The sequence below is a fragment of the Neurospora hispaniola genome (assembly GCF_033458365.1).
Source record: "Neurospora hispaniola strain FGSC 10403 chromosome Unknown B0T23scaffold_3, whole genome shotgun sequence".
In the NCBI taxonomy this organism is placed as follows: Eukaryota; Fungi; Ascomycota; class Sordariomycetes; order Sordariales; family Sordariaceae; genus Neurospora; species Neurospora hispaniola.
This window is the reverse complement of record NW_026944408.1, coordinates 2115585-2130812: the sequence shown is the minus strand read 5'-3', so window position 1 is coordinate 2130812 and position 15228 is coordinate 2115585. Positions and strand designations below refer to the sequence as shown.

General features: G+C 50.2%; 2 protein-coding genes across 2 annotated transcripts; both read left to right on the top strand.

Annotated features, from left to right (window-relative positions):
• The first annotated feature begins 552 nt into the window (after positions 1-552).
• B0T23DRAFT_113102 (uncharacterized protein) lies at positions 553-1222 on the top strand. Its single transcript, XM_062831897.1, has one exon. It carries the CDS (start codon positions 651-653, stop codon positions 1080-1082), a length of 432 nt encoding a protein of 143 aa, XP_062694037.1. The 5' UTR covers positions 553-650; the 3' UTR covers positions 1083-1222.
• A 9452-nt stretch (positions 1223-10674) lies between these two features.
• On the top strand, positions 10675-13977 carry B0T23DRAFT_312875 (uncharacterized protein; the record flags this gene model as incomplete). Its single annotated transcript, XM_062834710.1, has 3 exons — positions 10675-11076; positions 11159-13332; positions 13392-13977. 3 exons carry the CDS (start codon positions 10675-10677, stop codon positions 13975-13977), a joined length of 3162 nt encoding a protein of 1053 aa, XP_062694036.1.
• Between the last annotated feature and the right edge of the window lie 1251 nt (positions 13978-15228).

The window sequence follows — 15228 nt, the reverse complement described above, 5'->3', positions numbered from 1 at the left end:
CAGAAGGCCTACCCTCCTTTCTTTATGGCGATGACAAAGTCGTTGATCAATCACGGTGTTGTGTCGTCATAGTCAGATACACTACAAGTTTGGTCGGTACTACCGCAGGAACGCGCGGGTGATCTGCATACTAGTATCAGAATCACCGAACATCACAGGACGGGTATAGGTGTAGGGTTAGGTGAGATTGACAGATTGACACTCGAACAGGCAATTGACCAGACTACACTAGTGGTTGATAAGCGAGACAAGCAACGGTCACAAGTGAGATAAGACCGGGGAAACTTGAAGGAATACGAGATCGATCGAAGGGCACAATGATTTTACAATCAATAATGTAATGGTGATTGGATGACCGCTCTTCGTTTTCGGGCTCTCTGGTCCGGATCAGTTGTTTTTATTAGATCTGGATTTCCCATCAAACTTCTTGGCCATCACCATCCGGCATAAATAGATTCGGGGCCGGATGCGTGAATTGTCCATCCGAAATATTTCATTGCCCAAATGATATTCTGAAGTTGAATAATCGCTTGGCCAGACCAGCCTTTCCGTTGCCAACGTGCCAAACCTGCGTTTCACTATGCAGTAGACGTGCCTGCCTGCCAGGGCTCCAGCAGGAAAAGAGACAGAATATATGTCCAGCAAAGGAAATGACGTTGTTGATCTTTGTTTCACTCCTTCATCCACCTATCCGCACGATTGTACCTTCCCGTTGTACAACGACCACCCACGACGTTGGGGTGTCCAATGAAATTCACCACTTTGGCACAGGTATGGCTCCTACTAGTCATTTATCACATTTACATTCAATTCTCATATGTAAGTCTCATCATCAGATTGGCCACGCCAGTAAGCAACTAACCACTGACAACGGCAGCAATAGCGGTAGCGGCAGGAATAGCGGCAGCAGAGCGGCAACAGCAACGATATCGGCAACAACAAATAATTTCTGTGCGAGATGCGGAAGCGAGATACCAAGAAACTGGTATCATATGCATGTTTATGGGGAATATATCGTGATAGATCTGTTGTTTTTTCCCTCAAAAGGCATCAAAAAGTGGCAGCAAGTGATCAAGATGTGACTCGGCTACAGGTCACTCAATCAGGAACGAGGCTCTTGCAGGTAGCATAGTAAGAAAGTCGGAAAATTACAACATCCCCGAGTGGCAGGGAGAGGTCATCCCGGGAGGTTGGTAGCGAGGGAAGCAGGCTACATCACGGGAACAGAAAAGTTCAAGGTACCTACTCGGTGAGTGAGTCGTGTTGAAGTCTGAGGAAAGGAACAGCTGACGGGCTATTGACCTAAATCAACACATTGCTATATTCAAGATTCTCTCTATTATCCATATACTTGGTTCGCTTCAGAGATATGGATGGTTTTGGATAATTTCAAAAGCACAGCGGCAACCTAAGGTATGTTTCCCAAGGTCATCACAAGGCAGAGGAGATGGGTAACCTACCAGCCTACCCACACGCTCACATGTGAGCAGACCCCCACGCTGGACAAGGAGAACAATGGGCGGTATGGGGTAATCGACAAGGATCTGATTTCTCCGTGGTTTACTTTGATAGGCCAAGGGCCATATTGATATAAACACAGATGGGTATAAGCCAAGGAAGCTGGCACGGGGAACATGAAGAGTGGGAAGAAGAGCCCAAGCCAAGAGGATTCTTGTTGCTGTAACGTACCCCTGACATCCGGGTAAAGGAAGAAGCAAAGCGGCAGCTGCCGTCGTCCGGACGGGTGTATGATGAGATGTGATACAAATCGTGATCCTGACTCGGAAAGGAATACTGGGGAGGTGGGGGTTGCTAATATGGAAAACATGCCCGGGATTCTTACTAGTGTCATGTACGGGGTATGGGTGTTATCTCCCAGATGGTATACTCGGCCGAAACTACTACTTGGGTATGCTTGTGATAGCATGTGTAAACATCTGCATAGCATGTGAGTCTCAAACGTGGACATGGAAAACCGGGATGAAAAGGGAGACCAGTCATTGTGAACACCCATGCATCCGAATTTGCTTCACACTAGACGGTGGTCTAGAGGGAGGGTTGAGCATTTGTGCCAACAACGGAAAGTCGGCGGTGATGATGGTAATGATGGGGCGGATATATGCTTCCTTCGCAAGGTTTGTTGTATGGTTGCTTTCTGCGGCTGTTTCCCTCCCAGAGGTGCCAGTAGCCGCTAACGACTATGGTTCTGTTGCGGGGGATCGCAGGGAGAACAGGGGGATTTGAATGGAAAGTCCCATTGAGCTTCTTGTATGGACCTGTTCGATCGAGATACTCTGTTGGGCTGATTTGTTGCTACATGTATATTTACGTACTTCTGTCACCTGCTCAGCAGATGGTTGTATGGATGGAGGGAGAATATGGAGAAGTAAAGTTAAAGGTAGGGATTGCTATGTCGATAGAACAAATAGATCTCCCGGAGGAGGTCCCAACGTGAACTGGTTCTTTTGCTGGATGTTAACTAGGCTTCAATTTGTATTTCAGACAAGCTGGATCTCCGGAAACATGATCAAGGTAGTGTACCGTAACTGTAACTGATGTATATTTAGTTGTACACCATGAAAAAGTATTGCAAAGCGTTGCTGCCGGGTGCGAGTCTGTCAACGGCCTACCTGACCGTCGACTTCTATAATGAGGCTTGCGGTTTGTTCTTCCTGTCAGATGGTTTCCGGCCATGCGTCTTTGAGACAACGGGAACCGTTGAAGGTGGATCTGCTAACCGACCGCACAATGATTTTCGGGTTCCTTTGTTGTCTCGTTCGTTCGTGGTTCCTGTGTATTGGCGGTAGTAGTATCATATGTAGTTCACATGCATTTAGCTATACGCTCATTGGGTGACATGTTGCATTCAAAATCAAGGTCTGATATACTTACACATACGGTAAGGCTACTTGCTACATGGACGATACCCGTCCATTGCGTTGTCGAGGTTCAAATGACGGTGTACACCCTTACGTGTTATATATGGTAGATGGGTTGCATTAGGTCAGTAGAACATCAATTGTACCTTGACGGTTCGCCTCTGGTTTGTTCTTTGGCTTGTTCTTTAACGCGAGACTTCAACATGCACTCTAGGCAACTCAACCACCATCCCGCCAGGTTTAATATACGAAGCTGATATCTAGCAGATACGTTTTGAACGCTTTGTATGCTTTATTCAATCATCAGCTTCGAACCTGGTTGTCCCGTTGTTTCCCGAGCAATGTTGCGTACATACCTCTGTCGTAAGAACCGCGCTAATAAACAAACCAGCATTGAACAGTACCACGAACACATATTGTCCCTACACTTTTAACAACTTAGGCTAAGGTCGATGTGCACGAAGGCCAGGACCATCAGACTGATTTCCGGAGCAGTATGCCCTGTCGATCCTTCGGAAAAACATCAGAAGGGAGTCTTCGGCAAAAGGATAAGCCGACTTCCACATCGTAGATATAAATCCTCCTAACCCCATCTAGGTTCGGCAGGGTCGGTGACGAGGCGTGGTAGGTTCAAATGAGCTGTACATTGATGCACCCATACCCGAATTGAAAAAATTCCAGGGCAACGAATGGGAGCAGGATAAAGGGTTGACGGGCCGGGAAGAGACTCCGTTGAGTCCTTATTGTGACCCTATGCACCATGGAAAACTTCTTCTCCTCCTCCTCCCAAATCCTCTTGAAACCCGGATTTTCATGGACCACCGGTCTCCGTTCCAGCACATGGATGGTTTTGAGACGAGGAGAGAACAAAATATGGTTTTCTGCACCTTCTGATGCAGGAATAGAGTGCGTAACTGCCCAGCAAACAAGTACCTTACAGCAAAAATGCGCAGAGGGTGATACGCGGCTGGATAAGTACGGTTGCGGTGTTGTAGAGAACCAGTGAATTCACTAGGTAGACATTATCTCGACGTGTAGTAAGGTGTTAGGTAGGTAAATTCAGACCCCGGACCCGAGCTTCGATGTTACAAACTTATCGCCGTGCTACATTTCCGTCGGGTCGATGCCATCGGAGAAAATTTCGTTCGATAATACCGGACAGGGCGGTAGCCGAGGATCTGATACGTGTTTATGGTCAAGAGACGGAAATGAAAGCACATCTGAATGGTTTCCCATAGCTTCGACTGAGGATCACGTTCCAGGGTCCACACCCTGACCGGTTACTTTAGCCTTGCGTCGCTATGCATAATCGTATATTGTCGGTGAAGCAGCTCTTTGAAGTCAAGACACTGGAAGCTTTCTTGCAGCTTCTCAACATTTGAGTGTCATGGCGGATTCGGCAGTTAAAATTTTTCTTTCCCTTCCAACCGTAGGGTAATTAGTAAAAGCATGTGGGAAAGACGGGGATCCTCCAGAGAGGCCAATTATGCCCAGTGTCTAGTCTGGTTTGACCTACGTTAGCGCCATGCCGCCTATTGGTTCGGGATTTTGGAGAGTCGACAAAGGCAGAGAACGTAGCGATGGGAAAGTATCATTTCGACGGGGTTTTTTTGCTCACGACGCCAAATGTGGTTGGGTTTCGAAACACTATGAAATTTTGACGGACTTGCTGACGGCGGACTGGAAGACGGACAGTCAGCATGTGTGAGCATTATGCCCTACATGTTACCCTGGATTTCCTGCCAGCAGGCCTTGGGTGTTTTGGGTAATCATGAGCAGGACGACGATGTCGGCCCATTTCAGTTGGTTGCTGGGCCTAGCCGCTTGAGAAAATCCTCGCTCGGGCATGATTCTGTGATGCGAATTTTTTTTTTTTTAAATTTTTTTTTTTGTAAAGTTTTTTTTAATAAGTTTTTTTCCCCAACAAACTTCATCTTATTTTCTTTCCTGCCGTCGTCGAGGTACATCTTCTCCTTGAACTACCGGTAGCAGTGGCCCACCTATGTCTAGGTTCCCCTTCTTACCTTTCCCTCCTTGGCCTTAGGCTCGCTAATTCATCACGAATTCCAGACCAATGTTACCTACTGATGGGGTAGAGATACATTCCGGAAACGCATAGTCGGTTCAGTATAGAACCTGAAAAGATGACACCGGAGAAACTCGCGGCATAATTTAGCAAGGACGTTGACCGAGATCACAGTCAAATTACACGAAAGTCGAGTGAGGCCCTCCTTCTCCTTGGCACACAACAACCCGTAGTTCCTTCCAGTTTGCCAGTTTCTTGAGATAAAGACCTTGGTATAAGCCTGACTCTTGTCGAACAGCGGCTGAGAAGGAAATTCAGTATATCGAGACGGTGGTAGCCGTGCTGGCAAAGAGCTTCTGGGAGCTTCATGTCGTGTTTCGAACGAGACCACACGAATCTCCCGGTGACCGGCCCGTATGGCTCCGTCGGCGGAAGGTCCAGTCACCTTCTCCCGTCATCTCCCGTTTGTCCCGCCGTCCGAATACTCTCATGCCCGCGTCTCCCCAGTTTGTCGTTGTAGCATACGAACGAACGGGCAGAAGCATTTTGCACCCCAGTTGAACTCCCATGCTCTTCCCAGACAGTCATCGGTCACATAGTAACACATGCTACCCGATATAGTGCGTACGCGCGTTACGCACGACAAAAAGGCGACAGTTTCCGCGAAAGCAAATCTAATTGCCGATTTCCTACCGGTGAGTTTATATGCTGAGCCCAAGCCAGGCACTAAGGTAGTCTTGCTTCTGAGTCGTTTTGTCTGTTGAATGGTCTGGCAAAGACTTGTCGATGTGTTTCCAGAAGCTAGCATTGTGGCAGCAGAAAAGATGGCGTAGCATTACCTACTGCTGCCTCAAGCTAGTCCTGCCTAGTGTAGTCCCGCTGTATGCGGTCCGATGTGGCATGCATGCATGAAGCAGGTCGCGGTCTCATCACCAGAAGTAGTGGCAAGGCGGTGAAGGGAATTGTAATGAAAAGGGTGTGCGAGCTGGCTGCGTAGTTAGCTTACACTAGTTTGGTGTTGTACCTTGTTGGTCACAACAACGGCCAAGTTCAGTTCTTAGCGTGTGAAGCCAGTGGGAGAGGCCGATTGAGGAAGAATGATTAGAGGCATTCTGAACCAATCACGTCAAGCTTTAGACAGCACGGTGGAGCACAAGACACACACACTTACACTGCACCACACTACACTTAGACGTGTATGCATGCCTCTAGACCGATATGTACACTACCTTTTCTTTTCTATTTGAAGAATGTTAAGCTTTTTATCCACCTCTGTCCTGTTTGACATTTTCTTCTTTCTTGTTTTTTCTTCTTCTTTTCCCTTACCGCGGTTATCGTCAGTAATGTTGATATCCTCCGCGACACGGAGTCGTTGGGGTTTCACGACTACAAAAGTACAAGTTTCATACTACTACTGACATGCAGCGAAGACGCAATGACCTGTATTGTTAAAAAAAAAAGAAAAAAAAACAAAAAAGACCCCTGCTTTTGCAAATAAGTCGGGCAGAGGTGGGTGGACACCGGCATGGTGCTTGAGCCTGTTGTTCGGTACCGATACCTCGACGGAGAACTGCGGAGCTGCTCTCGGTAGGTCGGTCTCACCTTCAAACTATCTTGCCCGACCTCAACATCCGGGCATCCTTCCGTAACGTAGAGGTACCTAAGCAAAACAAAGAATTTTCTGCCTTCGTCCGAGCCATTTATGATCCCAGGCAGCATCATATTTTGGCTCTTAATCCACCAAATAGACTTTATTAGTGTTACAGCCGAGCGAGTTCTCATCGAAGCGCAAATGCCGCATCGATCCTCCAATGTCCGACCTGCCGTCCCGTCGGGCTGGGCCGGATAGCCTTGGCAACATGAACCTCGAACCTCGTCTCGCTCCGATCCTCAAGAGGCCATGGAAACGGACCCGCACCAGCAGGCGCACCCCCGGCAGACAGGGCAGGCCGGGCCCGGCAAAATCGAGACACGTAACACATCCAGGCACGCTGCCCTGATTCCGCGAGAACGCCAGACCAGCGATGACGAGAGTACAACTCCAACATGGCTCGAGGCACGTACACGGCAGGGTGCGATGCAGAATGAGCGGGGCGACGCACTGTCGTTTTTGATTCCTCATCCCCGGTCAGTTTCACATCGTCAGGTTAGGAAAGGGCAAGGAAGGAAAGGCCCGAGTCCGCTCCTTCGATCAAGGTTCCATCACGGTTCCATCACGGCCCAATCCTTTCCCTTTACTGCAATAACTCCCGGACGACCAGCATGGTGAGATTGATGAGCGCGTAGTCCGTCCTCACGTCGGTCATCACCGTCCCGCTATGGTGCTGCTGCCACGGGTCGGGCAGGGCTTGTATGGGAGGAGTTTTGCTTCCATGAAAACTTCCATCCTTCTATGGACATCTGCAATCCCGGGCAGCAACTCGTCCCGTCAACCCCATATACGTATCCCCAGCCAGCCCCCGACCATCCCCGCCGTCCCATGTGGAAGTGGTCAAAGTGAGTACCCTGTCTGCTTACCTATTGTCAAATGCAGACCGCGGGAGCCCGAAAAGCGACAGCCGAGGATGAGAGGACTGCGGACAAGGAATAGAACTGAAAGAGAAAAAAAAAAAAAAAAGTCGCTGGTCCATCGCGCCGGACGAAAGGCATTCATTGCTTGCCGGGTCGTCCACAGGTCCATAGTTTTTAGGCTTCACGCAACTCCCCGAGATAATCTCTGGTCTCTCGAGTCTTGACTTTCACCCCTCCAGCCATGAGCTTACAGCATCAAAGACTGTACGAGAATGTCCTCATCCACATCGCAAGTCCACTTTCCTGCGCTGTACGAGAATAACCACCCTTGTCAGCTACTCCAACACTCGGGTCTTCTCCCATGTGGGAGGACAACAGGAAACATCGGTTACATCGATCCCATATGAGCGGGAACTGGTGCAGTGATGCAGCTCAAGGGCCAACCAAACAACCAATCACCATGCCGTGTTTCATTCCAACTAAACATACGATGACCACTCACCACTCACCCAATGTAGTGGGGCCTTTGAATATAAGTTGGTTTTCTCCCACCACCTCAATTGTCTGTCATTCGTGATCAGGACAGCATGGACACAGTATGGTTTTCGTGGTCAGAAAGAAAGAAAACCTAACGACAGTGATGACACACGCGAGGTACAGGCACATTTATATTGGAAAAGCTATTGCTAGTCCATGCCAGGCGAGCATGGCATTAGACATGATGATGTGCACCGGGGACGAGATTGTGGGGATCGATCAGGACGTCAGGTACGTTGTAAGCTCTGTAAGGTACCGATTGCACTACATGTCAACTTGTTCGTGTATATACTACATACATTAGGTACAGCATCATGTCCATGAGCCCGGGCGCATGATATGTCGTGCTGATATTCAGGTTCCATATCCGTGATACAAGCCCCAGATTCTGGTGCTGCGAAACAAAGAAAGTATGTAACGCTCAAAATGGAAGGCGAACATGATGTCTTGATCCAGCCAGAAAGACACATCGATTTGACTCCGACTTTTCGGAGGGGCCAGCCGCGGGCCTGGGCCAACCTCCCCATTGCGCTCGCCCTTGTCAGGGCCGCTTTGACGGTTTCATTGGCTGATCAATGCAGGCACTGCGTTTAGCTTGAAGGCGATGTTGCTGTAAGTGTGTGTGTGTGTGTGGAGAAGCTCTCCACTTGTCTTTGGGGACAAGCACTGCAGCCGGAGCCCAGACAACCACTGTGGAATGTCGCCAATATGGCTAGTACTGCGTAGGAGAACTACGCAGTCTACTGTATGTAGAGTGTCGCATCTCCAACGACAGAAAGCGACGGAGTCGCAAGTAATCGTAAACGACAAACCATCTGCGCCTTTCGTTGTGGTCACGGTGAAAAGAACCGACAATGTCACAATTGGGCGTCTAACGTGGCATCTCTGATTTTGTATTTACACCAAGTCATGTTTAATGGCGGGCAGGTTGTACATTGTGTACCCTACGGGCAAGAACAACCCAAGACCAGACGACACAAGTCCGGCCCGGCTCCTTCAGCTGCCCGGTTTTGTACCCGGCCTTACCTCTACGGTACATTCATACTCCAGGGCCTCCATGCACCGAACGGGCTTCGAGACCTGAGACGAGGATCCTCTCTAGCTCAACCCAAGAAGGACGTCGACCCCTCCGTCGTCCCGTTTGTGAGGCGGATGCATGTCGCATGGGCATCTGTCTGCCGTCCCGCGTCTTCTTTCGTCTGAAAGCTACCTACTCTCCATCTCCGACTTCCCAACAACCTCAACTCCTTTTCAACTTCCATCTTCCATCTCACCACACTCGTTTTTGTTCTGTTTTTCCGCTCTCCTCTCCCCTCCCCTCCCCTCCCCTCCCCTCTCCTCTGGGTCCTTGACCATCGTCTCCATAGGGCTGCCCTGTCTGTCCTCGATCTCCGCTGTGCATCTTGTGCTTCGGGTGCTAGGTACAGTACACCTACCTACTACTTGCCTCTTGTACTAGGCTTGCATCCCGTCCGGACCCAAGTACAAAATCCTCTGGCTTTTCGAGCTTCTCTTTTTGGCAGTAACGATACAGCCGACAAAACATTGATCACTTCTGCCATCAAGTCGCACTTACCCTGATTACCAAGTGGAAGTGGACTCCCCTCGGAGGCTTAGAAATCCACAGGCTTCCATCCATCCAGGTTATCGACGGTTCAAGTGGGTTTTGAACATCAAACCAGGCGGCTTGCCTCTCAGCTGGACCTCATCAGCAGCAACGACATCTCTTGACTCGGTTCAGCCCCAGACAGGATCGATCTTTCAAGTGGCAAAAGCCGCCGCACCACCAAACCCGTCACCTGCTCCCGCCTGCGGCGCTGGCTGCCCCACCATCCGTCTACAGGCCGCCGACTCGATCGAGGTACTTCTCTACAGTACCTACTTTTACTGGACTCGGTCTCGGTGCTCAGCAAGTTGACGGGAACTTGAACCGTGACGCACCTTGCTAGAGACCTTGCCATTCGACGACAACCTGTCGACCCAACAGCATTCAGCAGCGGGACAAGAGCGGTCTCGAGGGTTTACCCAGAGACACGCACACGCACACGCAGCGCGATAGTGGGCGAGTACGGCATCTCATCTACACCGTCCCGTCTTTAATATACACTCCCGCCGACCCTGCTACGCCATCACCTCGGCAGCCGTCTGCAGCTTCATACTTCTCCTACCCCAACGTTACCGTCTGCCTATCTCCCGGATCTCCTTGGCCTTTTCCAGCCTCGGCCTCTCTATTCAAAACATACGCTCGCTTCTTCTGCCGCCGTCCTCATCCAGTTTGCCAGTTCGGTTGCAGTTTGCCGCCACTGCGCGCAGCCGGAACCTCAACCGCAACTTTCACTTGAACTCGGCCAACCACCACTCAAAATCGCCAAGGACATCTCGAGGGTCCCGAGGGTCATGATCTGGCGGCCTTGCCTCTGCCTCGTCGTCGTCTTCTCCTCTCTTCTCTAAATCCTGCCTCTTTCTGTATGTCAGCTCCCGTCAAGCATTGCCTGGGCTCGTCGAGCTAGCATGCAGTGCCACCTTCTGATCATTCATCTGCTTCTGCCTTTCCATCCCCTGTCCTCCAAGAGAGGTACTTCTTGCCTCCCCGCCTTGGCTCCCACATCTCTCCTTCCCAAGCTCATCTTATTTCTATTTCACCTTTTCAACTCCTCTCACTCAACCACCCAACCACTTTACCGGGCTCTCTTCTAACCCTCAGTTGTGTGCAGGCCCAACATGGACGCACTCAAGAGTGGACGAGGCTTTCAGCCCAGCCTCGCTGAAGTCGTCTTTAGGAATTCTCAGCTATGCTATCCAGTCGTTCTATTATTCGCCTTCATCATCTCAGCCGGCATCCATAGTATCGTCACTTCCAAGACCGAGGAGGAAGTAGTTGCCCCAACCATCAAGGGCCCCGGCGGCAAACCTCTACCCTTTACCAAGAGAAGGCGTGAGCATCATGACATTCAAGCACCCTTTGTTCACAACGGCGACGTGGCCAAGACCGTGTTTCAGTACCTTTCGGCTGGTCTTGTACTATCATTTGTTGCCAACGGTGCTGCTATCGCCCTTCACGCCGTGTCAGCTCGCGGAGTGAAAGGGGAGGTGGGCGATTGGTGGTGCGATGAACAGCGCATCGTAAGTCGTTCCCACTTCCAAGTATCTGGTCCTAATGGGCTATCAAACTATTGGCTTGATGTACTTACAACTCCGCTTAAAGGTTTACGTTGCTGGGTCAGCTTTCTTCTACGTATACGTTCTCATCACGTTGTTTGACTGGGAACACAGCCCGAATATCGTCCACTTCATCACATGGGTTCTCGGCCTCGGCGGCGAAATTGTCGTCCTGTTATCATTCGCCCTCATTGTTACCGGGAGCCACTACTCCAACCTCGGCGCTCAGGACCCGATACCGAAACAAACTGATGGCTTGGACGGGTGGGACCTTGTGGATCTCAGCATTGGTGCCGTCCGTATACTAATCGTAACGGTTATGGTGTTCACCTATGCTGCTCTAACGACCAGGAAGTGTATCAAGGAAAAACAGCGATATGACGAAGAAGCAAGCCACTCCGATAGTGACGAGTCAAGTCCTTTGCTAAACGGAAGTCACCCGAACTATCACACCGGCTCCAACAGAGGCAATGATCGCAGACTTCCACGGACCGACTCTGGATTTGGGAGCGAAAATGGCGCTGGGGAAGCGGGTTGTCAACAGCGTGATGCGGAAGCGGCATTTTACCGACCTCAGAAACTCCCTCACAAGACCTGGTTCGAATACTGCCGCGGTTATTCGGTCTTCTTCCCATATCTTTGGCCAGCAAATTCTCTCAAGCTCCAGGGCATCATACTTGTGTGCTTTGTTTTGGTCCTTCTTCAGCGCTTTGTCAACATTGCGGTTCCCGCTCAGATGGGGAGAGTTACCGATGCATTGGAGCCGAAGGACGGGGTTTTCAAAATGCCGTGGATGCAGGTTGGACTCCTGGTATTATACAAGCTGCTTCAAGGGCCTTCTGGATTGCTTGGGTCTTTGAGGTCGATCCTCTGGATTCCCGTATCGCAGCATACCTACCGAGCATTGACGACAGCTGCATTTGAGCATGTGCATTCCTTGTCACTGGATTTCCACCTTGGCAAACGCACTGGAGAGGTCCTTTCCGCCCTCAACAAGGGAGCCTCTATCAACCAGTTCCTGGAGCAGACAACCTTCCAAGTGGTTCCTATGCTCATCGACCTTTTCATAGCCATCATCTTCTTCTATGTCAAGTTCGGGCCCATGTACGCCTTGTTCGTCTCGGTCATCACCTTTTATTATTTGTTTTTGACGATCCGTATGGCGGCAACCAGGGCTGACCAGCGACGCGATATGGTCAATGCGGATAGAGAGGAAGAGGCGGTTAAGAACGATTCGATCACGTCTTACGAAACGGTCAAGTACTTTAACGCCGAAAAATACGAGTTTGCGCGCTACCGCAATGCGATCCTCAACTTCCAGGCAGCCGAGGCCAAGGTGACCTTTGGCATGAATCACATGAACATGTGTCAGTCCATGGTTTTCATGTGCGGCTTTCTTGTCATCATGATGACCTGCGCGTATCAGGTCAGCCAAGGCACTCGGACCCTTGGTGAGTTTGTGTCGTTGATCACTTATCTCGGCCAACTACAAGGACCACTTAACTTCTTTGGTACTTTTTACCGGACCATCCAGCAAGCCATGATCTCCGGAGAGAGACTCCTTGAACTCTTCAAAATCCAGCCTTCTGTCATCGACGGCCCTGATGTCCAAGACTTGGCAAGCTGCAGCGGCCATTTGAAATGGAACAACGTCGGGTTCTCGTACGACAAGCGCAGGCCTGCCCTGCATGACCTGTCTTTCGAGTGCAAGCCCGGAACTACCACCGCGTTTGTCGGCGAGTCTGGAGGTGGCAAATCCACCGTTTTCCGTTTGATGTTCCGGTATTACAACTGCCAGGAGGGAAGCATACAGATGGACGGCCATGACGTGAAAGACTTGACCATCGACTCAGTGCGCCGATTCATTGGTGTTGTTCCGCAAGATACTATCCTGTTCAACGAGACCCTCATGTACAACCTGAAATATGCGAACCCGAACGCAACCGAGGAAGATGTGTATGATGCTTGCCGGGCGGCTGCGATTCACGATCGTATTCTGAGTTTCCCGGACGGCTACGCCACCAAAGTTGGCGAGCGTGGCCTTCGCTTGAGCGGTGGTGAGAAGCAACGTGTCGCTATCGCGCGCACAATTCTCAAAAACCCACAAATCATCATGTTGGACGAGGCGACATCAGCCTTGGATGGTGAGACAGAGCAGAAGATCCAGTCCAAGCTAATCAGCGGCAATTTTGGCGAGGGCCGTACGCTCCTGATCATTGCGTAAGTGGCTTATGTACTGATCATCACTGAAAAGTTGCTAACGATAATATGTATTACAGGCATCGACTGTCAACTATTACGCATGCGGATCAAATCATTGTCCTTCACGCTGGCACCATGGTCGAAAAAGGCACGCATCAGGAGCTCCTAGCTCTGGGTGGCCGCTATGCTTCCATGTGGGAGAAGCATTGTCGTGCTGAGCGCGCGGCAGAGCACGCTCTGAGAGCCACCCTGAAGGCTCAAAAACTGTTGAGTCGAGCCAACCTCTCACGAGATGACGATCACTCAGATGGGGATAGCATGGCCTCATCCGCTATTCTGCAGACAGGGCTGAAAAGCCCAACTGCTGGTACCTCGACGCCGGACAATGAGTCAGACACCACTTCTCATAGGGGTACTAGCTCACACTCGGATGATGACAGCAGCGCTTCGGTCAGTGGATCAGAGGGAACTCTTCATGACGAAGCGAGCGATGATTCTCACGAGGAGGACAACCACAATAGTGCCTACGACCCGCGAATCGCGGCGATACAACCAATCGCTGGACGCAGAGACAATGGTCAACCGCTTTCAGCCTCGTATGCCTCGCGTTCCGGACTGTCCTCAAGTTACTCTTTGCCACGTAGGGTACGAGCCAGTACATGAGGGCCCCCGAACGACTCAGTCAACGATGCATCAGTGTTCCAGCGAGAGTCTATGCATTTGCAACGTAGCCACACCTAATAATCGGTCACCATGGGCGACAAGCCAAGTCAACCTCACTCGTTGATACCATGCTGGACATATTGCATGTTTTGGTATCGTTTTCGTTCTCAGCGAAGCATCAGCTGGTCCCCGTGGCGGGACCGTAATAATCACCCACTTCGCATTTCCTCCTGTCTATAAAATCTCTTTCTGTTTTCCTTTTCTTATTCAAACATGCCGCTTAACGAGAGACGCGAACCATGAGATAAGATTCCCAAGCATGGCTGGCGTTGGTGGGGATTCCTTTAATGCAATATGGGCCATAATTTTGTCCCTTTCCACTCGAGTTTCTTGGGGCCACCTTTTAAAAGAAGTTGTTGCTCTGGTCCAGTGATATACTGTAGGCCCCTTCTTTGGTTTCTTGATATGTCCCTTCCATCTTTATTTTTTTTTTTTTTTTCGTGCATTGGGAGCCGTGTGTCATGGTGTTACACTCCGGTTTGCCTTTTTCACACTTTGCTCTTTACAGCCCGGCATCGGACAGGGCAGACGGAGCAGAAACGGTGAACAGAGGATGTGGAGAAGGGGAAAGGAAGAAAAGGGGAGGAGAGGAGGGGGGGGGGGGGGGGGGGTAATACCCAGAGGTATCTATCACCATTGAGTGGTTTATCAAGTGATTTAGGGTCACGACCTTACAGCCCTTGGGAAACGAAGGACTTATCAGTTCGTGATGGGGTTTTCCCAAACACTCATAAAGAGACACTAATTCATCCGGTCGATGGCTGATGGCCCATCGATGACAATTTCACTCCATCCTCCTTTCGCATCTGTTCTATTTTCCCGTGTTTTCCCTACCTGTTTGTTAGATGTGAGCGAGACCTCTTTTTTTCCGTTTCCCTCTTCGGTCTATCTGTTCCTGGTCACTAAGCATGTGCGAGCAAGCGAGCAACGTTTGGCAAGTAAGCGAGTAAGCAATGCTTAGTATATGAGCGAGTTGTCATTAAAAGTCTTTGAAGGGCGGCTATTTGCGTTATCACAGGTTTGTGGGAGGGGTGGGAGTGGTGGAGCAAGATACCCAGAGCGATGCTGTTAGTGAATGGATCTGGTGTTGGCTGCTGAGTGAAGATGGTTCACTCTGTCAGCTCGAAATGAAAAGGAAGATGCTTCAGAGCGGAGGTAAATACCCAGCGAGCTTAGCGTGTAGTGCATTTG